The sequence below is a fragment of the Crocodylus siamensis genome, chromosome 10 (genome assembly GCF_052110815.1).
Source record: "Crocodylus siamensis isolate JL-2025a chromosome 10, ASM5211081v1, whole genome shotgun sequence".
Lineage (NCBI taxonomy): Eukaryota > Metazoa > Chordata > Crocodylia > Crocodylidae > Crocodylus > Crocodylus siamensis.
In genome coordinates, this window is record NC_143404.1 from 44,135,726 (window position 1) to 44,162,136 (window position 26,411).

General features: G+C 49.5%; 1 protein-coding gene across 2 annotated transcripts in view; it reads left to right on the forward strand.

The window, feature by feature from the left end:
* The window catches only part of MYH7B (myosin heavy chain 7B), a 63,243-nt gene that overhangs the window by 12,908 nt on the left and 23,924 nt on the right, over positions 1-26,411 (forward strand). For both annotated transcript variants that reach the window (XM_090064829.1, XM_090064830.1), the window contains exons 9-26: positions 183-275; positions 2,288-2,351; positions 2,472-2,570; positions 8,050-8,153; positions 8,912-9,050; positions 10,242-10,360; positions 11,359-11,508; positions 11,815-11,985; positions 14,210-14,389; positions 14,479-14,611; positions 16,916-16,992; positions 19,051-19,138; positions 20,191-20,308; positions 21,013-21,136; positions 22,235-22,371; positions 22,880-23,135; positions 25,080-25,322; positions 25,842-26,018. In XM_090064829.1, coding sequence (XP_089920955.1) covers positions 183-275; positions 2,288-2,351; positions 2,472-2,570; positions 8,050-8,153; positions 8,912-9,050; positions 10,242-10,360; positions 11,359-11,508; positions 11,815-11,985; positions 14,210-14,389; positions 14,479-14,611; positions 16,916-16,992; positions 19,051-19,138; positions 20,191-20,308; positions 21,013-21,136; positions 22,235-22,371; positions 22,880-23,135; positions 25,080-25,322; positions 25,842-26,018 — 2,472 coding nt within the window. The remainder of the gene's footprint in view (positions 1-182; positions 276-2,287; positions 2,352-2,471; positions 2,571-8,049; positions 8,154-8,911; positions 9,051-10,241; positions 10,361-11,358; positions 11,509-11,814; positions 11,986-14,209; positions 14,390-14,478; positions 14,612-16,915; positions 16,993-19,050; positions 19,139-20,190; positions 20,309-21,012; positions 21,137-22,234; positions 22,372-22,879; positions 23,136-25,079; positions 25,323-25,841; positions 26,019-26,411) is intronic.

Here is a 26,411-nt window from a genome sequence, read left to right on the forward strand (position 1 = left end):
ATGAAGGCAGTCAGGCTCTAGTCTGTCCCAGGCTGCAGGGTAACATGACCTTACAAGTATCTCATAAGAGCAGCGGGTGAAGGTAAACAGGTAATCAGCCTTGCATCTTGTCCCTCTGCAGCATTAGGGATGGATCCTTCCTGCTATGTACAGCAACAAACTTCCTCTGGTTGTATTTCTAGGGAACCCTGGAAGATCAAATCATTGAGGCTAATCCAGCTATGGAAGCCTTTGGCAATGCCAAAACCTTGAGAAATGACAACTCTTCACGCTTTGTAAGTATTTTGCAATATATATTGGATAATTATATGGTAATTGTATATACAATAAATCTGTAGCTACATATACATGAACCTACCTGCATCTACCATGTGTTTTGTGGAGCTACTTCATATAGGCAAAACAAATCATTTCCATGATTAGTAATGCTCACTGTTTGTATGGTTTGACTATAGGGCATGAGACCCTGTGCTGGTGTAAATCTCTGATTTCAATCCATCCAAGTAGTGCACTGACTTAAATTGATACTAGCTAAATCTCTGGCTCTAAAACAGGAGGCTTGCAAGGACTGGGATGCCAGGCCCAATTCAGATTGCATCAGGCCCTGGAGGGCAACTGGCAATGTCAGGAAAGATCCAGCATGAAGGAAACACAGGAAGAAATGAGGTTGCTTATCATAACAGCCTGAAATGCCCCAATGCACTGATCAGATGTACAACCTTAGTAGTGCAGCAGTCCCTTCATCAAGCCGAGTCTCTGGCTCTTCTGTAGCTCATGGGGCTTGTTCAGCCACTGGGTCCCTTATATATCCATAACTGTGCACTGGAGATGGTGGCTGCAGCAGCAAATTCCCAGTCCTCTCTGGATTCCCGATGCCTGGGAGCACTGTGGGTTGTTCTGACCTTCAGGGAGACAATCTGCTAGAGCTGTGCAAAGCTTTGGGTGGTGATTTGATTTGGAGGAGATTCAGCCTGATTCGGTGGCCGAATCTCTGAATCGAATCTGGGGACCAATTTAAAGGTCCGAATCAATTCAAAGCTCTCCAAATCTTTGGCAAAGATTCAGACAGCTATGATGATTCAGGCTGTCCCTGGTGGCTGCAGCAGGGAGCTACAGCCACTCTGAGCTGATACATACTAGGGGCAGGGGAGCGGAGGCTGGGGGAGGGGGGGAACCTGTGCCAGCCCCCCTGACTCCCCAGCCCCCCCAACTCCTGCCTGCTCCCCCAGCCTTCCCATGGCTGCCCCCACCCACCCCAGCTCCATACTTTAAAAAAAGAAGCCCCAGTGCTCACCAGGTGCTGCCAGGCAGGAGGCAATCCCCACTGCCCCATGTTACATGGGGGGCTCTGCATGAGCCCCCTTGACCTCCCCCCCCCAGCTCCCCCGGTCCCCGCATGGCTGCCCTGCCTGCTGCGGTTCTGGCCATTTAAGAAAAAAAAAAACTGAGAAAAGCCCCAGGACTCACCGCTCCTGGTTCAGCCTCAGGGCACAGGGCAGCAGGGATCACTTCCTGCTGGCAGGAACAGTGAGTCCTGGAGTTTCTTCAGGTTTTTTTTTTTCTTAAAGGGCTGGAGCTGGCCCATGCAGGGCACCCATGAGGGACCAGGGGTGGTGGTTCAGGGGCTCATGCAGAGCCCCCCCCATGCAGCTTAGAGCAGTGGGGGCCAGCAGGGATCACCCCCACCCGGCAGCACCTGCTGAGCTGGGGCTTTTTTTTCCCCCAAGTGCCAGGAGCTGGGGCAGGCGGGGCAGCCATTGCTGGGCTGGGGGATGGGCCTGGGCTGGCTGAGTTGGAGATTTGGCCAAATCGAATCAGAACAGTGATTTGAATAACTGAATCACTGTCCCCTGAATCTGAAGCAAATGCTAGCCGCTTTGCACAGGCCTACAATCAGCTGTTGCAAGCCCCATAATTCCATAGCTAATTAGTGCTGTGTGTAAAGCATCACAGACTTCTGACTTCTACAAAAACACCAAATGCTGCATTCTGCAAGAGAGCAAAATACAGGGAAGCAATCTAAGGCAAGGATTACTTCATTGCAAATCAGATTTACGTTTCAAGACTTTAAGGCCAGAAGGAGCCATGAGTCCCTCTTGTCCATCTGCACTAATGAAACTAATGAAATATGCTGTATTAGCACAAAGCAGAGAGGCAGTTAGCACCCTCCAGCCACCTCTTATTTCTAAGAGTGGCCATCTCAAAGGATAGGGGTTTTTGATTGTACCTGCCTTGGTTCATTTACCCAGACCCAGGGCTTACATCCCTCCCTCTGAATGTTTTCTAGGGCAAGTTCATTCGAATCCATTTTGGCCCCTCCGGGAAGTTGGCCTCTGCTGATATTGACATATGTGAGTAAATAACTAGCAGCAAAAGACACAGTTTGGCTGCAAATTTGTTTCTCTGTTTTAACATTGGTACTGGATTTGTTTCAGAGAAACTCTAACCTCTTCTGCCCTGTCTGTTTCTAGACTTGCTGGAAAAATCAAGAGTGATTTTCCAGCAACCTGGAGAGAGAAGCTACCATATCTACTACCAGATCCTATCTGGGAAGAAACCAGAGCTCCAAGGTAAGGAAGTTCAGGGGAAGAGGAAGAAGAAGCAGAGCATCAATCCATATAGCAGGAAATACAGGAAACTAAAAGGAAGCTTGTTTAGTTTGATTTTCAGAGGCTATGAGGCTATGAGAAATCCCAGCTCCCAGTGTGGCTATATCCTCCTGTAATTGTTCAATGCTGTCACCTGACATATGAGTTGAGAAGAGGGGAGCCTGACATGAGCTCTTCAACTGAAAGTCTTGGGGCAGATAAATAATTACTTAGGGGTTGTCTGCACTGTTAGACTAGAGCTCATACAAACATCCTGGCACTGAGTTAAAGTAGTACAATAGCAACATGAAGCTCCGTGGTGCCTGGCCACTTATAGATTTCATTAGCTTTGAGGAGCTGTGGAGGTTTGCAGTCTACTCTGAGCTCAGGGCTGACACAGGTTGCTGACAGTACCCGAGTAGCTGGTTTAAGCCAGCCTGGGTTTGACTACCTGACCTGTGGTTACAGCAGAGATAGCAGTGTAGTCTTCCAGATGATCTCATCTGACCCTGCCATACTCTGACTTGAAATACACTGAGCAGTTCTGCATTCCAGGTGCCATTTAACAGGATGTGGCAGAGGAAACGTTTGCACACTGGAGCAAGATGCTTGATATGCCCCTCAGGGGTGATAAATCTCTTGGCTACTGCCTATTGAGCCTGCTGCTTGATCACAAACAATACCTTATTAGGCAGGTCTGGAGAGCTATGCAGAGCAGTAATCTTATCTGATGGTCACATGGACATGGATGGCCATGTCTAAATCAGTCTTCAGCTGGGCAGCGTTCCCAAGACAGCAAAGGCAGTTCCCAAGGCAGCTCTAGCAGAAATGTGCTTTTCCCAGAGGCAGCCAGGGCTTACAGGGACCGACCAACAAGCTGATCCCATGAAAAACAGCTATAGCTGAGGTAGCAGAGAAGACCCATCTGGAATTACACCCAGATATGCTTCTTTCTATCCTGGCTACCAATTCTTTCAAAAATCAGTGGGGTTTCAAAGCATCCCTGTTCTGCAGCAGAATGAACCTGAGATCTTGGGAAATTTCTTGTGTAAAAAGCAGTCACCAGGGCCCTAAAATAGCCACAGTGTCAGTGGACAGCACACTCACCTGCAGTGAGGTGCAGCTCAAGCTCCTGATTAGGATCAGGCAGGGCAGGGGCTAAGCTCTGGGGCATTACATATGTGGGACCAGAAATGTCCCAGATGTGGGAACCACCCCAACAAAAGTTCCACTAACATGGCCAGTTCCTACAGTAAGACTTGCTTTTGACAAACCAGCATTTTCTGTTGAAACCCCTTTGGTTGGGAAATTCCTGCCCAGCTGTCATCCTGACCAATTAAGCAAAGAGGCTTGAGCTCTCCAGCTTTTCACCTCAGCCACACATGCTTGCAGCCCTCCTGCCACTGCAAGGGCACAGAGTCAGTAACCCACTTTCTTGTAGTAGGATATGGTGATACATACAGTTCTTCAGGGCCAGCCTGGGTGTACAGTAATGTGATGTGCAGAGCAAAAGATTCACAAGGCAAGTAGGAATAAGACCAGGACAGGAGAAGTGGCTGGGCACTAGGGCTGTGTGAAATGCCTGTGTTTCATTTCAGTTTTGGAGAAACAGTGTTTTGTTTTGGTGTTTCATAGAGCTGTCCAAAATGGCTGCTGCTGGGAGTGCTATCATGGGAAAGTGGATCCCCCTCTTCCACATCTCCCTGCCTGTGCCCTTCTGCCTCCCAGACTCTGTTCACCAGCACCTCTGTCCAGTGATCCAGGGTTTTACTGGCACATATGCTCCCCTTCATCCTTGGGTCGCACACGCTGCCAGCACGTGGACCATATTGGACCGCAATGGATCCAGCCATTTCTTCCTGCCCTCTCTCAGTCACTTCACCAGTGTCTGCACCTGTGGTGACAGCAGCTGGCTCCAGCCAGGAACATCAGTCCCCTGGAACTTCTGCATTTGGTTCTCAAGTTCCCTCACTATGGAAATAAGCTGGCTAAGGAGCGCATTGCTATGGGGATAAGCTGGCTAAGGAGTGCTGACAGTTTCAGTGGCCTTGAGGAATGACTTGAGGACCACTAAGATCTGGGAGGTGGTATTCCACTCTGTTTTGTTAAGCAGGCCGCTGATCCCAATTTTCCCAAGAAAGGCCATCTCATGGATGGCCTTCTGTTACTCCACCAGCCTTTCCAGCATGAGGTATGTGGAGTTCCACCGAGTCTTCACATCCTGGATGACTTTGTGCTGTGGAACGCTCAGCTCTGCCTGTTTGTCCCACAACGTTTTGCCCCCCTTGATGCTCCAGTGGAAGTAGCCCTCCACCTTCCTGCATTCTGAAATGAGCTGGCTGGTTGTGATGGCACCATCACTGGAAGCCCTGTCCCCCTCCAAGTCATCCCTGACTACGAGGTGGAACTTGTGCACCACACAGTGGATGCCAACAAAGTTGGCATCACAAACCACCTTGACCATATTGGCTCTGTTGTCAGTGACCATGAACTTGCAGGTGAGCTCGCCCTTCCCAATGAGCCACCCCTGCACCATGCGGTTCATGGCCCCATGATCTCCATTGCTGTGTGGGACTCATCCATCACCTTGTCTTGAAGAAGAGCCCACCAACAGCCTGACTGATCGCACCAGTGCCCTATGAGGGAGAGGTAGGCACGATCTCCTCCCCAGCTGCTCCAGATGTTGGAAGTGAAATGCAAGGGCACCTGTGGACCTGCCTTGTGCAGCTCCTTCCTCAAGTACTCCCTGCATGCCTCATACAGGGAGAGCACCACTGCTGAAGATGGTGCACTCAGGCACTTGGTAGGATGGGGCCACAAGTGCCATGAGCTGTCTGAACCCTGGCCCCTCAACTAAGGATAAGGGCTGACCATCCAGAGCAACTATCTCCCCAGTGCTCTGGGTGATCTTGCTCAGCTTTGCAACATGCCCTGCTTTCTGTCCGCCTTTACCCCACTGTTCCAGGGTCACCTGCCTCTGCTTCAGCAGGACAGGGGGTTTGGAGGGAGAGGGGAACTTCTTTTTGGGCATGCTTCCACTGGTGCCAGGCTAAGGAGGAGCAAAGGCAAGGGGGTGTTGCCTTGTGAGATGCATCAGCATCCTCATGGTGCTGAAGTGTTTCTCCTTCTTGCCCTGGTTGGTCTTATATTGGCAGTGCAAACAGATAACATACCTGGTATCATCTGCCACCTCAAAATGATCCCACACCACACTACCCCCCTCCAATGTTCCCTCTAAGGAGTAGCAATCCATGAGCACACCGCCTTGGTCCGTGAGCACGCCGCCTCAGTCCAGTGTGGGACACTTACTGAAGGGGGCTGGGGGCTGGAGGCCAGAGCCAAGAGGCTGGGGCCAGGGGCCGGAGGCTGGGGCTGGAGCTGAGAGGCTGGGGCCGGAGGCTGGAGCTGGGGGCTGGTGCGGACTCCGCTGGCTCCAGGGGAGGGCTCCGCTCCTCCATGTCAGGGCCGGGAAGTGGAACACTTCCCCGGAGCTGGCGGAGCCCATGCCAGCCCCCCGCCCCAGCCTCCATCCCTGCCTTGGTTCACCTCGGGGAGGAGTCACTGCCTGTCCCAGTGAGGCTCTGTTGGCTCCAAGACACTGCTCCACTCCCCAGCCCTGATGCCACATGCCTCCTTGCTCCATGAGGCTATGCAGGGGAGTGGAGCAGTGCTCCGGGGCCAGCGGAGCCTTACTTAGGGCAGGCAGCAGCTCCTCCCTGAGGTGAGGCAAGGGCATGGATGGAGGCTGGGATGGGCTCCGCTGGCCCAAGAGAAGTGCTCCACTCCCCAGCCCTAATGCGGGGAAGCAGAGCACTCCTCTGGAGCTGGTGGAGCCTGAGCCAGGCTCCCGCCCCCACCTTGCCTAGGAGCTGACTTTCAGCTCCTCTTCTGGTGCATGGCCTTGAAAAGGCTGTGCACAGCCACACTTTTAGTTGTGTGTGGCTGCTCATGCGCACACCTTAGGGGGAACCTTGCCCCCCTCACTTCTGGGGTGCGGGTGCAGATCCTGCCTGAACAGACAGAGGCACAACAACAGGAGGAACTGACTCAGCTGAGCCATTTGCCTCCACAACCTCAACCTCCTCCAAACTCCCTTCTGGGAAAGGAGACCTGGCCCTAGGGGAACTTGGAGAGGAGTGGAGTACAAACTCAGATTCCTCCTCGGTCCCCAGAATTTCTTTTGCTAGGGCGCTTGGGCCTCCTACTTCCAGATCCAGGTCCTCCTTGGGCACTGGAAGGCTCAGGCTGGGAACTGAAATGGGGGTGGAGGAGATTGTCATGCTGGTGCTGCTTGTCGTGCTGGTGGTGCTGGGGGTTATTATTATAGTTGGTGTTGTTGGAGGGGGTGCAGATGCAGGCACTGGTCCCACCTCCTTGCTACCACTAGCATCAAAAGCCTCATGCCTGCTACTGCTAGGGGAGAGGCTACGTGTAAGTTTGTGGGGTGGGGGGGGTGGGGAATTGGCAATGGCTACAACTTGGTAGCAAGGCACTACCAAGCTGCAAGCTTACAGTTACTGCTCTCTGCTGCTGCTTCTACTGTAGACACAGATGCAACTGCAAAATGGCAGAGAGCAGTTCACAAACAGCCTTTTATAGTGCTTCTCTGTCCCTCCCCCAGAGCACTGGGATTGGAAGGGACCTCAAGGACAGATCATTGTCACTGGTCAGCAACAGATGTCAATATCAGAGCAGTCCTTACTTCCCCTCCCTCTTAGTTTCTCTTTCCTCACAAGCCCATCTCTGAAACAGCTTTGAAACATCTGAAACATTTCAAAACATTTCCAAAACATTTTGGATGGCCTGTTTCATTCTGGAGCTGTTTCGGAGCCTTGCATTTCATTTTGGATTGCGTGTTTTGGCCACCGGGATGTCCGAATCCAAAACAAAACAAAACTCCCGCTGAAATTTCACACAGCCCTACTGGGCACTGGAATTAACAGAGAGTGTGCCACCAAGGGAGAGCAGGGTGCCACAGTGCCAGAGCTAGCACAGTGTGGCAGGAGGGCCCTGTTGAGCGTAGCTGCCTTGTAAGCAATGGGTTCTGTGATAGGCACCAGGGCCAACCTCATGAAACAGGTTGCCCAGAATGCAAATCTCAAGGGACCCTGGGCAGTATCAAACAGTCCAGTGCTCCTAGCTTTTGTTCTGAACCCTGCCATTTACCTCCTCTGGATCTGCTGCTGAGCTTCATGGCAGGATCGTTAGGGCAGAGGCTGAATTTCCTTCAGCCTTCGAGAATGAATTTACAAGATTGCTGTGAGCACAGCTCACACCCCATGAAAGCTTCCCTATGGATTCAAAGCTGGGACTATGTCCACAGGCAGCAACCTGGATATGCTGGGCCTGGAGTCTATGAGGAGGATTAGTGGCTGCCCAAGTCTCATGTATAGTGTGCTCTGAGAATACTGGCCAGGGTCTGTGGAGCAGAATGGCCTTACTCACTATTTTTCCCTCACAGACATGCTGCTGCTCTCTCTCAACCCCTATGACTACCACTTCTGTTCACAAGGCGTAACGACTGTGGACAACCTGGATGATGGCGAGGAACTAATGGCTACAGATGTATGTACATTGCTTCTGAAAGAGAGAAATGGGGGTGGGAGCAAAAGCCAGACAGAAGGGAGGGATTGTGGGAGAGGTCTTTAGATAGGGTAAGAATTAAAACCAAAACAGTTTTGCATGAAACTCACAAACTTTTCAGTTTGGGTTTTTTTGACAGAACCAAAATAGTTTTATAATAGGAAGCTGGCACTTTTCACCACAAGAACCAAACAAACAAAACATCAGTTTTCCACTAAAAAAAGTTGTGATACAAAGTTTGCCAGAATTGCCAGTTGTTGCAAGCTTATTGATTATGCTGCAGGTTTGCTCTCCATCATCTATTTTTCAAGGTCCTTTTCCTGGCATCAGGTGATTACCTGAAATTTCTGACTTCAATTTTTTTAGAGTAAATTTCATTCTCATGATTGTAGCAGTAAAATGAAACCATTGAAGCACAGGAACCATAAAGGGTCAGAACCCAGAAATGAAGTACCAACCTCCCAAATTCATTGTTGTTCAGATCATTGCATTCCTTTTAAGCCGGTTTTATGTTTTCTGGGGAGCCTGAGTCATGGCTTTGAACCTGTGGAGTGGCCCATGTAGCTCAAGGGATGCATTATTACAGGGTGACTGAATACAATGAACCATCTGCACTGCAGAGCCTGGGCCAGGTGATTAATGTGCTGTGAGGGACTGCAATTCAGACTGTCAAGCTCCCTGCTGGGGATTGGTTTTGTGATAACTATACATTTGCTTACCCTGCCTGTGTTACTCTGCAGCATGCCATGGATATCCTGGGCTTCAGCAATGATGAGAAGTATGGCTGCTATAAAATAGTGGGAGCCATCATGCACTTTGGCAACATGAAGTTCAAGCAGAAGCAGAGGGAGGAGCAGGCTGAAGCTGATGGCACTGAAAGTGAGTTTGCTATCTTGGCAGTTTTGTGCATCTAGGTAAGGGTGGGCAAGCACTGCCAACCCCCACCAAAATGCATGAACTCCTCCCACTCTCAGACAAGATGGGTCAGAGCTGGGCTCTCTTTTTGGTCTATAAGGGGGTACAAGGCTATGATCTCAAAGGACTATCTTGTGTCAGCAGCATCACACCTGGGTGTACAAACTGGGATCTTCTTGGATAATTCTGTGGAGGATTGGAGACTTTTCCAGACAGGCTCCCCACACAGTTTGAGAAGAAGCCCATTGGAACTAGCAGATGCTGGTCCTGTGGGTACAGTGGGAGGATGCAGATGTAACAGACATCCTCAATGACAGGCTTAAGGCCAGAACCCACAAGGAAGGCTGCAAGAATCTGCCAATCCAATGAGTATAAGCAAAAATACAGAGGGCAAATATAGAGGGAAAGAAGTATGAGACTCACTGCCTGCTTCTGTCATTTACTGGCCTTCTCCCTTATTTCCTTCCTCCCCTGCCCCCTTTAATGGACCTCATCTCATTAACATGAGACAGTATCTACTGAATAGGAGCCACCTCACTCAATAGATGAAAGTTCCAACAAGAGCCCTTACTGCTGGATGTGCAGTCACTCATGGATCTTCTCAGTATTATTAATTTCTTTTATTAACAAGCTAAGAAAATCCTAGGTAAAAGATGCAAGATCATTACGGCTACAATGTGGCACATTTAGTAATCCAGAAATGAAGGTAGCATATGCAACCTTAATTTTGCCCTCTTGATCTTGGGCATTATGATATTAGCATGTGACTGTTGTAGAGCTGACATTTGCCAGAATTGTTGTGCAGCTGTTTACTGTACAGCTGCAATAGGAGGGATGAGGACGAAGGAGGCATGCAACTTGCCGCCAAACTGTGAGGATTAAAGTAAACCCATTAAGATGGACCAAATCTTTTGGAACAGTTTCTCCAAATTGGTAACACCTCAGTAAGGAATACATGCAACAACAGTCCACCTATAAGCACCCCCCACACAGAATGCCCCTTTACGTCACATGTCCAGAGGAATAGAGGGTAGGTGCTTCACCCAGTGAAAGTCAGCAGACTTTAAAGTCCTCCATACTCTAGGAGCCCACATTCATTTCATGAGTATGTCTGTCCCAATGCTGGCATCTTCATGGTTTAACACTGCATTGCAGGTACTGACAAGGCTGCCTATCTCATGGGAATCAGCTCAGCTGATCTCATCAAAGGGCTGCTCCATCCCAGAGTGAAAGTAGGAAATGAGTATGTGACCAAAGGTCAGAATGTTGAACAGGTGAGTGAATTGTGACTATGGTTCCTGCTTACGGTGTTACCTAGGATCTCAGCAATATGTACCCTTCTGGGTACTTCAGGTGGCTTTCCCAGTGCAAGGCACTTGGCTTTTAAAATTCACCTTCTGTTGTGGTCTCACAGAGTCTGACTTTGGGAGTCCCAAGACCATGGGGTAAAATATAGACATGGCTTTTCAACAAAGTACAAATGGCTTTCATCAATGGTACAGATCATGCCTTGTTATTATGCTAGAAAAGTTAAAGAATATGGTGGCTTGATGGCCAGATAGTTTCAGACACTGCATTTTATAGACATGGGTTAAGGTTATAATTTTGATTCAAACTCTTTTGAGTGGTAGAGAGCTTGGGCTCAAATCTCTGGTCTCTCTAGCTGGGATCCAGACTTTGGGAGAGACCTCAGTTTTGTGGTTCTGCTTCGAGTACAGGCAAAATCTGATGAGAAATTTGGCTTAAGATAGTGGAAGCCTCAACAGAACAACAGCTCATTGGGAGCTGAAATCTTGCAATTTCAGTTTGTGAGATTTCAGCACCATTGATGGAGCCTGAAACTTGGCCTTTATTGTGAGTCAGGCCTGAAGGCCAGTCCTGTGGTAAACTTTTCAGACATGTTTATATGAATGAGGAACCTAAGTTTCAGTTTCAAAGAATCCTGAGTCTCGTAATAAGTCACTGGGACTTTGCCTCCTCACTTGGGTGCTTATGAAAATTTCACACCAGATCTAAGCTCCGTTCCAATATCTTCTCAGCTGGCTGCATGTACCCTTAGGAAGGACAAAAAGGCACAATATAAATGGCAAGAACACAGAACACATCCCAACTTAAACATGAAAGGTCCTTGATGGGAATAGTGATTTCCCTTGCTGTGGCTGGCTTTCCCCCTCCAGTTCTGAGAATAGCCATTCTAGCTGGATGTAGAAGAAATGAAATCTTTTGGAACCAAGTCCTTTTATGACAAGCCCTTTCTCATTTGCACTGACAGGTGGTGTATGCAGTCGGGGCCTTGGCAAAAGCCACCTACGATCGTATGTTTAAGTGGTTGGTGACTCGTATCAACAGAACCCTAGACACCAGGCTGGCCAGGCAATTCTTCATTGGAGTACTGGACATTGCAGGCTTTGAGATCTTTGAGGTGGGCTGTGGGACATGCATAGTAGCTGTGCAAGGTGCTGGGGTGGCATGTGCAGTAACTGTCTGAGATCCCCAAACACGGACAGAGCAGTTTCCATGTCTTGAGGGAGTTTTGCTTCCTCCATGAAGAGACAGGTCTCCATGGAGTGTGGAGCCCATGTGTTAATTCATTTACCCAGAATAACTCCTCTAAGTCCTTAGGAATTACTTTACTGTCATGGAGAGCCAGAGTATAGAGTGGGCTGGTGACTCCCTTAACCACTGTATGCTCCTCCTGTTGAAGCAGAGATTTGTTTTATACCTATAGTATAACAGCTTTGAGCAGCTATGCATCAATTTCACCAATGAGAAATTGCAGCAGTTCTTCAACCACCACATGTTTGTTCTGGAGCAAGAAGAATACAAAAAAGAAGGCATTGAGTGGGTCTTCATTGACTTTGGCCTGGATTTGCAAGCCTGCATTGATCTGATTGAGAAGGTAAGGCATAGGATGCTGAGTCAGGTCAGGGTTTGTTAGCAAGTTCATCTGTGTCTGAGACAGGAAGTGTTAAATATAAATCCATTTGGACTGTATAAGCAGGTTTGGGCTCTAGAGGTAACTGTGACACCCCCTAGTGACTACACAACCCTTCCCCAGCTCCAGTTCCAGCTCTAGGGTGCCCTCCCCTTTTTACTTTCCTGCCATGACTTGATGAAATTGTTTGATTGGAAGGAAGTCTGCCTAGTGGGTCCTAGAGTGAGCCCTAGTTCCTCTAGATGCCATCTAGCTCTTCCAGGCTCCTGCTGGTTTCCACCCTGCCCTCTCTAGGTAGGCCCTGATAACATGTCAGTGTCCTTCCCTAGGGTGCCAGGTAGCCTTAAGAACTAATCACTGCCTCCATCCTCCCTTACAGCCATGCTCATACCTTGCAAGTGTTACCAAATAATGACTTTGGTGGGCAATTGGGTCCAACTCAATAGCAGGCCACCTCAGACCCTTGCTGGGGTCTCAGCCTTCCCAGCCTCAGCCCCTTTTCTTTTGCTAGTTCCCTTAGCCTATGCCTACTGTGCCTGACCTGGCTTCTGGGATCCAACCCCTGACCAGCTAATCTGGTGTTATCTTTGCCCTGTTCTGGCCAATACTCTTGCTGGACCTGCTTAGGTTCCTGGGCTCCCTGGCCCTTGTCTCTGTCCTTCTTGTGTACAGGACCCCTGGCCTTGGCTCCCTCCTTGCTGGTCACTGGGACCCTGGCCCTTGCCCAGCTCTTGCCCAAGCTAAGTTTCACCCTTTCTCTCCGCTTTAGATTCCCTCTCAAGCCTAAGCCTGTGGCATGCCCTGGCTTGGGCATCAAGGCCCCTAGCCAGGCTCTTAACTCTGGCATGCCCCTGGCACCTCACTGTGAGTTAAAACAGCATGTGCCCCTCAGGCACCCCACCATAGCTTCTGCACACTCCCCTTTCAACCACTCGCAAACCACCACTTGACAGTAACCAAAGAGTAAGCGTTCTAGCAAACACAAACAACCCTCACCCCAGTCCAAACATAAGCAACGGCTACCTGCTTGCATAACAAGGCCTCTCCTTACCTGTGAGGCATCAGCACTTTATTTACCTTCCTCAAGATAGCCCCCATGCCAGCTAGAAGAGCTCTTGCCCCAGCAGCCTCCATGGCCAGACTGACTCTCCTGGATCAGAGCCTGTGTTTATATACCTCCCTGGCCCTGCTTCTGCCCCCTACTTGTCAGGTGCCTCCCTGAGATGCTGCAAGTGTTTCCTGATTCAGTTTCAAAGCGACTTATTGCTGTTGGACTCTGCTGTGCTTCTATCTTGTTTCCCATGCAAGGCTGTAGCCCATGGTGCTACTCCAGCATAACTAGTTCTCTGGTAAGTGCTTGCATCAGGTAACTCCTGCAGTACCTGTTCCCTGTCAGTTCATAATGAGCAGCTTTCTCTGCCAGACTCCTGAGGCCCTCTCTGCTGCAGGAGCAGGAGCTCTGTAGCAGGAGCCTTTGGCTCTTTGTTATAGACTGCATAGGACTTTAAGAACCCCTATTCCAAATCAGTCAGCCAGCCAAGCAACGCAACATAATAGGTCTGTAGCGCAGTGCATAACAACTCACTCTCACTGGTGTGACCTTTGTTCTACAATGCTCACTAGGTCCTCTGGAGATTCCACATTCCTGCCTGGCACTTACTGGTTTAGAATAGTTCTGTACAAGTATTTCCACAGATGGGGAGAAATCACATTGGCAGGGAGCTGACAAACAAGACAAAGTAGGTTTTGAAGGGCCCAAAGTCTCCTGGCTCTCACTGACAGTCTGTGGGAACTGGGAATAATCCATTTTGGGCCTGTGAAAATCTGACCCATTCCTGACTTACTTGTTAGGGGGAATGCAGCAGGCAAAAGATTTAGGGGAGAATTTCATGCTAGAATTGTCTCCCCATCTGGGATATGGGAAAGAAAGATGGAACTATTTCAACACAAAATTATAACAATTTGTGCCCTGGTTGCTACCCACATCACTTCTTGCCATATGCCAGAATGAGGAAACAGCCTTCTTGGACAGACCCTTGGCATTTTCTTGACAGTAGCACAGAACAAGTCTCCTGCTATTCAGGGGCAGGAATGACTATGCTTGTGGAAGGAATATGGTGCAGAGACATGGCAGTCTGTTTCCTGCTGTGCTGAATTCCAACCTGCTGATGGTACCTTTGTCTTGCAGCCCCTGGGAATCCTTTCCATCCTGGAGGAGGAATGCATGTTCCCCAAAGCCTCTGACATGTCCTTCAAAGCCAAGCTGTATGACAACCACATTGGAAAGTCGCCCAACTTCCAAAAGCCGCGGCCAGATAAAAGGCGCAAATATGAGGCTCATTTTGAGCTGGTGCACTATGCTGGAGTGGTACGTGTCAGGCTATTTTCTTTTCTATGGACTGTTTGTGCCTTCTGTGCTGGGCTGCAATTACTCTTTCCTTTGTTCTTTCTCACCAGGTGCCTTACAATATCATTGGGTGGCTGGATAAGAATAAAGACCCGCTGAATGAGACAGTGGTGGCTATCTTCCAGAAATCTCAGAACAAGCTCCTGTCTTCTGTATATGAGAATTATGTGAGTGCCACTTCAGGTAAGATGTAGCTTTGTCTCAGTTTGCCCCTTACACAGACTACATTCTCTCTGTGGCCATACGTTCATCATCCCTTTGCAAACAACAGCCTGCCTCAGTTGGCTAGCAGCTCTGACAGTAAAAGACCATCACTTGGTCACAAAGAGGCCTTCTGTTTGGTTGGTGTAGGCATTGCTGTTTTGCACTGACCTATGGAAGAATGGCTTTAATACTGCTGTATGGTCTCCTTGCCCCTGGAGTAGGGGTGCTGCAGTACAGTTCAGGTGACACTGGAGACAGATAGTGTCATGTTCTGCCTCCGTGCTCCTTGCTCCCAACGTGGTCCCCATCTTCAAAAAAGGCAGGAAGGAAGACCCGGGAAACTATAGGCCGGTTAGTCTCACTTCGATCCTAGGCAAGCTGTTCGAAAAAATTATGCTGGCACACATCCAGAAGGGGCCAGCAGGAGACTGCATGCTTAGGGGCAACCAACATGGGTTCATCAGTGGCAGGTCCTGTCAGCCCAACCTGGTGGCCTTTTACGATCAGATCACCAGATCATTAGATGCAGGGGTAGCAGTGGATATAGTCTTCCTGGACTTCCGGAAGGCTTTTGACACTGTCTCTCACCCTGTTCTCATTAAGAAACTGGGGGGCTGTGGTGTAGACACCCACACAGTCAAATGGGTCGCCAACTGGCTGGAGCGCCGCACCCAGAGGGTGGTAGTAGATGGGTCCTTCTCAACCTGGAAGGATGTGGGCAGTGGGGTTCCGCAGGGCTCGGTCCTCGGGCCCGCACTGTTCAACATCTTCATCAGCGATTTGGACGAGGGGGTAAAAAGCACTAAGATGTGGGGGGAAGTGGGAACAGTGGAAGGATGCAACAGGCTACAATCTGACCTAGACGGGTTACAAGGGTGGGCGGACGAGAATAGGATGGGTTTCAACACAGACAAGTGCAAGGTGATGCACCTTGGGAGGAACAACCGGTACCATACCTACAGGTTGGGGAACTCCTCTCTTGTCAGCACAGAGGCGGAAAGGGATCTGGGAGTGATCATTGACTCCAAGATGAACATGGGCCGGCAGTGTGGAGAGGCAGTAAGGAAGGCCAACCGCACCTTGGCATGCATCCACAGATGCATCTCGAGCAGGTCCAAGGAGGTGATCCTTCCCCTCTATGCGGCATTGGTCAGGCCGCAGCTGGAGTACTGCGTCCAGTTTGGGGCGCCGGACTTCAAGAGGGATGTCGACGGCATGGAGAGGGTCCAGAGGAGGGCCACTCGTATGATCAGGGGACAACAGGGCAGGCCCTATGAGGACAGGCTGTGGGACCTGAACCTGTTCAGCCTCCAAAAGAGAAGGCTGAGGGGGGATCTTGTGGCCTGTTATAAACTAGTCAGGGGGGATCAGCAGGCATTGGGGAAGTCACTGTTTCCCCGAGCACCGCCAGGAGTGACCAGGAATAACGGTCACAAGCTGGCTGAGGGTAGGTTTAGGTTAGATATCAGGAGGCGCTACTTCACAGTCAGGGCAGCTAGGGTCTGGAACCAGCTTCCAAGAGAAGTGGTGCAGGCTCCTACCCTGGGGGTGTTTAAGAGGAGGTTAGATGAACATCTAGCTGGGGTCATTTGACCCCAGTACTCTTTCCTGCCATGGCAGGGGGTCGGACTAGATGATCTGCTCAGGTCCCTTCCGACCCTACAAACTATGAAACTATGTGAATGAAGGGGAATCTCAAAGGGGAGGGCCAGATAAAACCAGTAAGGGTGACAGAAGTTTGTAGTTACCTGTGGGCTGGCTCCACAGTCATGTGTTGCTTTTACCATTTTTAGCAAAGCCTGGGGGCAAGTGGAAAAACCTGAGCTTGGGCCAAGTTTGTGGGAATTTAGCTCATATTTGCACCAAAGGGAGCCAGGACTCACTTGCTACTCCATTCTCCCAATGTTGTGTGATAAAGGGGGATTCTGTCCTTCACACTGCTCCTAGGAGAACATTCATCCAGCTGAGACGCAAGCCTTTGTGTATGTGCTCACCCATCCCCTACATGCAATGCCTTCCTTCCAGGAGCTGTGCTCAGGCACTCATAAACTATCTACCACAACTAGCCCTAGGATGTGCTCACACCTCTTTCTCTTCCCCTCCCCTATCATTCCCTGGGACAGCTGTTGTACCTCTAGCAGTACCAACAATAGGGTTAGTATCTTCCATGCCCAGTAGATATGGCAGACCATGGTTCAGGAAGGACACAAACCTCACCTAAGTAGATGCTCACAATAGAAGGAAGGAATACTTTATCAATGTACTGATGTTTCACTCCAACAGAAGATCCACCCAAGTCAGGAATCAAGGAGAAGCGTAAGAAGGCAGCTTCCTTCCAAACTGTGTCTCAGCTGCACAAGGTAAGGACAACCTCCCATTCAGGCCATCAGGGAAACCTGTTCACAAGTCCCAGAGAGAGACTATAACAATTCCTGTGGATAGGCCTGGGCATTTTGGAACCATAATAGAGAGAAAAACCTCTGAGGGTGGTCTTTTTTGGAGCTTGGTCTCAGCATCTCCACCCATCAGGCAATGTGTGCTCTGATACTCATGTGGGTCACAGCCCTATTCTCTTGCTTCTCATCTTTGTGCACTCAGTGAAGGACCTAGGGTCCTAGACTGAGAGGAAAATAGCTTCCTGGGAGGTGGGGCTTGTGCAGTTTCTGTCCCATGATGTCTGTGCTGCCTGGCGCCTGGCAGCTTCTTCGCCATTGAGAGAGCGGCAGTTAAGACTTGCAGTGATGTTTAGATAATGTATTACATGAACATCACTTTAAGTCTGTGCTACTTCTCTCCTCACTCTTGACTGCGGGAAGGACAGCCCTTGGGCAGAAGAAATGAAGGTGGATCTTGCAGAGTTCTGAGCAATCAGCCCCCTGGCCCTCCTGTATTGAGAGATGACTAAGGCAGTTTGCTAGCTTGGGGAGCACATTCCACTGAGCTCCCCAGCTCACAACCATAGAGAAGTTATTTCTATGTCCATCTTTGAACCAAGGAAGCAAGGGGAGTGGATTAAAAATAAAGCCATTGCGGTTCCCAAACATAAAGCCAGATCCTGCAGTAACAGTTTCACACTGCGGTGATGGGGGGGTGGTGCCAGCAACTCTGTTAGCTCTAGCAGCAGAGGAGAGAGGAGATGCTTCTGACCTGAAGTCTCTTGGGTCAACTCATTTCTGGGATGTTTTCCTGGCTTTCTTTCTCAAGAATAGTTCAAAGTCTCAAGGGAATGGCTTTTGCCTTCGACAATACTAGCACTGTGCAATGTAGCTTCTATGAGATGTCTCTTTTTAGTGTGAGAGAAGAATTCAGTCTCTGGTGGCAGAACAGAGGTTGCCTTTCTCACAAGAGTGGTAAAGTCTCATCAAGTGAGCTTGTGCTAGTTCTTAAAGTGAAAGGAAACCCCAGATACTAATATCATGTTAGCTCCCCACTCCACACTCTGAATAAGATGAACTGTACCATGTGGGCCCATCCCCTCCATCCCCATGTACCCTCCAACATTGCCAATTTCTTTCACTGTAGTGACATTGTGTAACAAAGTTCACAGGGGCTACCTGGTGGTTTGAGAGGAGGAGGCTGCCTGAGTAATGTGGCTGGCTCCATCCTCACACTCCTGGGGCCAAAGGCAGGCAACAAATGGAAATAAAGTTTATAGCTTCCTCTTCATGCCCACTCAAACCTATAAGAAAACCATTATTGAAAGCCCTATAAGAAAACCATTATTGTTCAGTTCAACAGCTATGCTGTGCTCAGGACCCCAGATAGGAGCCGTGTAGTGCTTCCACAGGGCTGCAGCCCTCTAGTACATTTCAATGGAACAGAATTTGGGATGTTGGAAGGATACAAAGGCCCCAGATTAGAAAGTTATAGCAGGACCTTAACATCCCAGGACAAGACTAAGCTTTAGTAGCTGAAGAGCGAGCGATAAAGAGCTAGAAAATGAGGATTGAGGGGCATTGGTAGAGCTGCGGTGACCAGCAGATCAGGACTGAGGGGTACTGGCAAAGCTGTGCGTGGGGGTAATCCAAGGAAAGAATAATAGGGAGGTAAAGGTCAGGACTGAAGGCTGCCTGCAGATTTTGCCCAGCACTCTTAGCTCTCACTGTCATTAACTTTACACTAAAAATTTCAAGGAGATGGTACATCACCAGTTCCTCAAAGACTGTGCTGGTGACATTCAGCCCTTTGACAGCTCCTTCCCAAGTGATCCAGGGACTCCACAGGGCCCTGACATGGGCTCAAATTAGTACTTGTGCCTTGGTTAGAGAAGGACAGGCCATCACTGTGAAGGGTATTAGTGAGAAATGACAAGTAGCCTCTCCTGCTTCCACCCACTGTGGTGGGCTGGAAGTGAGTGAGCTTCAGTGCATGGCAGGACAGCAGGACCTTCCATCTCATCCTACCTGTCTGCCCTACAGGAGAACCTCAACAAGCTGATGACTAACCTGCGTGCCACCCAGCCTCACTTTGTCCGCTGCATCATCCCCAATGAAACTAAGACCCCAGGTAGGCACCAGAAGGACTTTGGGGCAGATTTGGGACAGGATTAGTAGCAGTAACAACTTATGGTCATTGTTCTTGGGCATGTGGCATGTGTATGTAGCAGGCATCCTCTAGAACTCTTGAGATTTCCATCCCCACCCCTCTTCACATCTCTTCTTCCCTTACACATGAGCCCTTTCCGCCTGAGAATTGATTGCCATCTCCTGCCAAGAGGGGACACTGCTGGGCACAGCAGATACCCCACTTTCTGTGCACCAGTGCCTGGGGCTGACCTGAAAGGGAGGAGTGAGAGTCCCTCTGCATCTGCAGAATCCTGGACTGCAAGAATTTCAAAGAACTCAAACTCCAGGGGTGCCTGTAAATGTGCTGCGGGGCTGTTTTGATGCACTGTAATTATAGCGAGTCAGAGCAGACTTGACTAATTGAATCTGCTGGAGAATGGTAATTGCCATGCTCCAGCCAGCCTCTGTGTCTTGTGTATTAACATCCACATGTTCAAAATGGTGGCAGGGTACCTTAACTAAAGTTCATCAAATGAGCTTTAGTTCAAGTGCCCCCATACGTGAGATGCTGTGGTGCTTTAACTAGAATGGCTCTCAGAGCTGCTGTAATTAAAGTGCCCCCCCCCACACCCCTGGATCATGTGTAAAAGTGCTCCAGGAGCCTTAAAACAGAAAGCATGTCATTTGGAGAAGCCTTGGTTAAAGCTCTTCACTTGGCAGATGCTGCTTTTAGTCTTCTGCCAGCAAATGGAATGCAGCTACTTTCCTCGCTAGAAGTCAAGCCATGTTCCAGTTCTCTGAGCCTTTGTTCTGTCTTGGGGCATAAATGAGTCCCAGGTAGCACATTCCACCTCCCAAACCATAGGGAGGTACCCAAGCCACAGTACAGGGATTTTAGCCCTGGGCCAGAGGGCTGGGTAAGACCTTATTTCAAACAGAAGTCGTTTACAAGCTTCAGATCAAGATCAAGGTTCAGCTGTTGACATGCCAACCCTGTATATTTTGGGGTTTGTCTTGGGCCTGCATCAATCCCTTGCCTTCTCTTTCCTGCAGGAGCCATGGACCCCTTCCTGGTGCTGCACCAGCTGCGGTGTAATGGTGTGCTGGAGGGCATTCGGATTTGTCGCAAAGGATTCCCAAACAGGATCCTCTATGCTGATTTCAAGCAACGGTACTTCCCCCCATTTTTGGCATTTGTGGGGGCAGGGAACAGATTATTTCCATGTTCTTCTCCCAGAATGAGCTGGTTCAGCCAAAACCACAGTAACACATCCCAGCATGTGCTGTTCCCAGCATGTTCTGTGGCTGGGCCTTTGGTGCATGGACCTGGGATGTGCCTCAGAATTTGCTGATGGGACACAGTGAATGGGCATACAGCAGGGCCCTGTGTGCCTTCTGCAGGGTGACATTCAGGACAAGGGGCATAGAGACCAAGAGTCTACATTTGGGGCTGACAGTGTCAGTTCTCACTCCAGAGAGAATGAGGCCCAGACCTACCATGTCAGGTACACAGAGCATGGCTCTGAATTCTTTTCCTGTTCATCTGCCCTTGCTGTACCATGCATCTGAGTAAGTCTCATCCAAACCTCAGGCACAGTCTTCTACCCCCTTGAGCTGGACCTGACTCCTTACTGTGTGGAGCCCACTTGCTGTTTGTTCCTACAGTGCCAGCTTTTTGAGGCCCTAGTTATGAATGGGCAGGGCCTGCTGGGCAGCCTCATGGTGCCTCAGTGCTCTCTGGGTCCAGAGTGGCCATACCATGTGGTGCAGAGGCCTGTTTTTTAGGTTGGTAACTCTACACAAGGAAAGGGAGGAACTGGCAGCTCCAGAACAAGGGCTTCCCTCACATGCTACCCCCTTTGTATGTTTCTGCAGCTATCGTATCCTGAATCCTGCTGCTATTCCCGATGACAAGTTTGTGGACAGCAGAAAGGCCACAGAGAAACTGCTGAGTTCCTTGGATCTGGATCACACACAGTTCAAATTTGGTCACACTAAGGTGAGAGAGGCCTGAGCAGTAACAGGGGAAGGAAGCACTGAGCTAAGGAAGAAGCTGTAGAAGTGAGGAAAATTAGGCAGGACAGTCCTCTGTCAGGGGGTTGAAGTAACAGATCCAATCTTCCTCTGCCACCTCCAGCTCACTCTTCTCTCTACACTCTTCTCTCTACTCTTCTCTCCCCTCTGCACAGTACCCACCAGTATGATGCAGTCCTGGTAGAGTATAGGTTGTCTCTGACCCTACTGCATAGTAGCAATGAGCTACTGTTCAGTAGCGACAGCATCATGGTTAGTGCCTGCCGATGCTACATTGCCATAGTAATGAGCTACATTACTGTAGCTTGTTGCTATGGTGACATAACATCTTGTATAAATGTGCCCAGTGATACTCAGCCCCTCTGGAGCTCTTGGTGTGAATTCTGTCTTCTCTATGTAGTGTCAAGTGACATGGAGAGGGCCTCCTACATGTCTCACTTCCCTGCCTCTTCTTGGCTCCTATAGGAGCTGCTAGGTTGCTTGTAGGAAGAGGGTAGGGTGTGGATTCCTGTGTGGAAGCTGAAACCAGCTGAGGGTGGTGTATAAGAAAGGCAATGAAGCAGGCTGCAGAGAAAGAGAGGCATCTGGTGGTGGGAGGAGATTCCATTGTGGATTTTCTCTACCTGGGAACCCATCCTTATTTTAGCACACATTTCTGGCACTGAACACCCCAATATCCTGTCCTGACAATCAGGGACCACCTGCTGCTGAAGGGGCTACAGTGAGCTAGTGCTTTGGGCCCAGTCTATGTAGCTCCAATAAGATGAACTCACAAGAAGATGAAATGGTGAAACTCCAGATCATCTGAAACTCTAGACTGCTGCAGACCTCAAGCGCCTGCCACAGCCACAGAGACATGGGAAGCCCAGTGCAGGGTTGAGAGGATATAGTGACTACTTTGTGTCACACTCCTTTACAGGTGCTTGGGTACCTGTTTTGAGCCAGTAACAGCCTGACACAGGTCTCCTGAGCTCAACTGTTTGTAATGCTCCATTGCTTACAGCCAGGGTTTCTGTGTCTCTTTGGGTCTTAAATGCCTCCTCTCTGGTTCCCTTGCTTACAGGTATTTTTCAAAGCTGGTTTGCTGGGCCATTTAGAGGAGATGCGAGATGAGCGGCTGGCCAAAATCCTAACAATGCTGCAGGCCAGAATCCGTGGGCGGCTGATGCGTATTGAGTATCAGAAGATCATCAGCAGGAGGTAGAGTTACTGGGCCAGCTTGGACTGCAATAGTACTCACCCTTTGTTGCCCAGCAGTCTGTGACAAACCTTCTGCCATACCCTGCTGGTTAGACACACCCATGATGGAGCTGGTCTGAAGGAATGTTGTTTCCTTAAGATCTGAGATGGTTCTTACTGAAAGTCCAATTTTGATCAAGTGTTGATGAAACCCTGGTTTCCTACCAGCTCACCCACCCAGCTCTTTGCCAGATTTCTGGGCAGGCTGGTGGGGAACCCAAACTCCCAGGCTGGCAACTCCTTAGCAACCCTGGGTTCCTAGCTCCAGGTCAGCCCCCTTACAGATTGCCTTTGAGCTGCAGCAAGGGCCAGATTCTCCCAACATCTGCACCCAACATATACTGAGCTCTGTGAAAACCTACACCTAGGTGGTCTTGTTGGTGCAAGTGGGACCCTTTCTCTGTGACCCCTCAGGGTGGGATATAGGCAAGATGTTTGTGTGGCTGAGCACGCTCCTCTTTTCCCCCAGGGATGCGCTCTACACCATCCAGTGGAACATCCGTGCTTTCAATGTTGTTAAGAATTGGTCCTGGATGAAGCTCTTCTTTAAGATCAAGCCCCTGCTCAGGTCAGCTCAGACTGAGAAGGAAATGGCCACCCTGAAGGAGGAGTTCCAGAAGCTGAAGGAGGCTTTGGAGAAGTCAGAGGCTAAGAGGAAGGAGCTAGAAGAGAAACAAGTCACCATGATTCAGGAGAAGAATGACTTGGCTCTCCAGCTCCAGGCTGTAAGTACCTTGGCTAGGCATCTCCTTCTCCTGAAGTGGTGTGGGCTCTGGGCAAGCAGTTTCATGGGGAGAAACCAGTGTAGTCATTCCCTGAGAGATGACCCACATAGGCCAAGAGCAAGAGCCTTTTCTCAGCAGGGAACTGCTGTCTTTTTGGCACCATGGATAGCAGAGGGCTCAGACAAGGAATTGCCACTGGACACAGGAGTGAGGCTTTGGATAAATACAACTGTACCTTATCATGGTTTATGTCAGTGTTGTATACTGGTGTAAGTTACACTGAGATTAGGAATACACATATGGGCATTGTAACAGGCCTGTTTCCTCAAAGTCATTTGGAGCCCCCTAGTGGCCCACTGAGACCTGTTTAAGCACCTTGGCCACCCCACTAGTCACTTCCGTCACTTGTTTGCCACAACTTTGACATTATTAGGAACATTTGGTAGACTGCCTTCCAGTAACTCAGGTGTGGCTTTAAGCCTCCTGCTGCATTCTGAACTGTTCACTGGGCTCTTTCTCTCCTTGGCGCATGTCTCAGGCTCTTTTTTTCTGCCCTACTCAGTCTCTCAGGGCTCTTGCACTCTCTGTACCATCTCCAGGGCTCCTACAACCTCTGCACTGGCTCTCTGGGCTCCTGCAGACTTTGCACAGGCTCTCAGGTATTTTGGTCACAGTTAGCTGACCCTTTCATAGCCCAGTCCTTTTTCCCTGGGCCTCTGGCAGCCTGCCAATTCAATAGTGATCAAAGCCCTTCTGTGTGGGGTGTCTTCAGTGGCCTCCTCCCCTCCCCTCCCCTCCCCTTCAGCTAATCATGCCTTGCAGACTATAAACCAGTCCACAACATAAAATATGAAGCTTATCCTTAGGCAGTCCCTCACAATAGCTCCTTCCCATCAGGACCTATGAACTGGATTGCCTTGCCTCCTAGGTCCATGAGCTTGCCTTCACCAGTCCTGTAAAGCTTCTGCTCCTCAGGGCACATCAAGTCCTGCTTCAATCAAAGTCTTACTGTCAATCTAATTAACAGACCTGCTGTTACTCTTCACTGCACTCCTATCTCCCTCAATAAACTGCTTAGGGTCAGGCCCTTGCAGCTTGCCAATTTAACCCTTTGGTGACTGCAGGGCCCTCAGTTCTGCTGTCTGACACTATCCCTCAAGCAGAACTTGGGTAGCATCTCCCACAGTGTCCTGGAGGTTGATGGCTGGTTCTCCCAGAGCTCTGGACCTGGCAGCAGCCCCTCCACAGTTTGAAGTTTGAAGGTACCATATCCCTTGTCAGGTCTCTCCCTCTTAGTAATGAGGTTGGGGCTGTATTACAGCATCTATCCCTGGTTAGCAGCTTACAGGTGACTATTACTGTCTTCACCAATAGAAGCATGTAATATAGCCAGTTTGCCTTTAGCACAGAAAACTTAAGCCAGTGTAACTTACACCAGTAAACCTTTACCCATGATTCTTTCTCCATTGGATTGAGTGAAGTTATCCCAGTTCAGGGGTCTCTGCCATCAGTTCCAGGTTCACAAACACTTCTACAATTGACACCCTTGTGTCAGTGCGGAGACAGAGGAATGCCCAGGCTGCACAGTTACCCCAGGGTTGGGCAATTGGGTGGAAAGCTTAACTATCTTCTGATCAACAGGACTCCAATAGTGTTTGGTCTCTGGGGTGTATCTGTTAATCATCTCCCATCACATGAAGTAATAGCTGAAGGAGAAGGGACAGATTCTATTTATCCTGCTTCCTTGGGGATTGGTAGAGAGAGGGTGAGAAGGCACCCGTGAGAAACAGTTCCTTCCACATGACCTGACCAGTTTGGGTTTACTCCCCACATTAAGTGACAAGCAGGTGCATCAGCCTCCAGAGTCCAAGAAAACAAGGGGATGGGGTGTCTCTCCTCTCTTGGAGAGATGGTGAGCATGTGTTTCCTTGTGCATGCTTACAGGAGCAAGACAACCTGGCTGATGCAGAAGAGCGCTGTGACCTGCTGATCAAAACCAAGATACAGCTAGAGGCCAAAGTGAAGGAGCTGACAGAGCGTGTGGAGGATGAAGAGGAGATAAATTCAGACCTGACCTCCAAGAAACGCAAGCTGGAAGATGAATGTGCTGAATTGAAGAAGGACATTGATGACCTAGAAATTACACTGGCAAAGGTGGAGAAGGAGAAGCATGCCACAGAGAACAAGGTAACTAGTACTATTGGTGAAAGGGACAAATGCTGCTGCCATTTACTGGGAGCATGCAGTGAACCCACACGCACTGATTCATCTGAGAGCAGGGATCCTTCTATGGATGTCCAGGGATCTTGGACATCCATAAAGTGTGAGAGATGAGGTTGTCTTAGATAAAGGTCGGTGAAATACAGCTGGTCCCTGCATCAGGAACAGCAAAACTTTTCATTGTCTCAGAACACTGTGCATTCTTGGTATTGGTAAGCAAATCTGGGGATAATACTGTGTTTTTCGGTCTAAAAAAACCTGCCATTTATTTTGCCTCATGTAACAGCTAAATAGTCTGAGCCAAGAAGAGAGCAAAGTAAACACTTCCACGAGCAGAAATGGTAGGGGCAGGGGTGGGGTGGAGATGGACATGATGGTGTTAGTCCGTTCTGGTGTCCAACCAAATATTATCCTGGCTGTTCCTCACTGCCCCACAATCTCAACCCCCTGGAGGAGCTGAGCTCACTTTTTGTTCTGTCTGCCTAGGTTAAAAACCTGATTGAAGAAATGGCTGCTCTAGATGAGGTCATTGCCAAGCTTACCAAAGAGAAGAAAGCACTGCAAGAGGCACATCAACAGGCCCTAGATGATCTGCAGGCCGAGGAGGACAAGGTCAACACCCTGACCAAGGCCAAAGTCAAGCTGGAGCAGCAAGTGGATGATGTGAGTAAAACATGGAGGCAAAGAATAGTGACAGTGATGGGCATCCACTTTGTGCCCAGGAACAGCTCCCTGAAGCACTAATACCCTGTGGGCCTTATGGATGATCTCATGCCTTAGTGCAGGGCTGATGGATCAGTCTGCAGCCCCAGCAAGGGTCCAGTGCTAGTATGGAATGCAAGGGACTATCTGCCCTGATGCAGTTACAGCCATACTGCAGGGTCAAAGGCCTGGATACTTTAGTGGAGAAGCAGCCCAATGCAGAGGGGGTGGGCAAAATACCCTCTACTGGCAATGCTAGAATTCCCACTACAATGGAAAGGAAACCCCCACTACAGGGGACAGGAAGGATGGGGAGAGAAAGGAAATGCCAAGTGAGCAGGAGGGAAGGTGCTT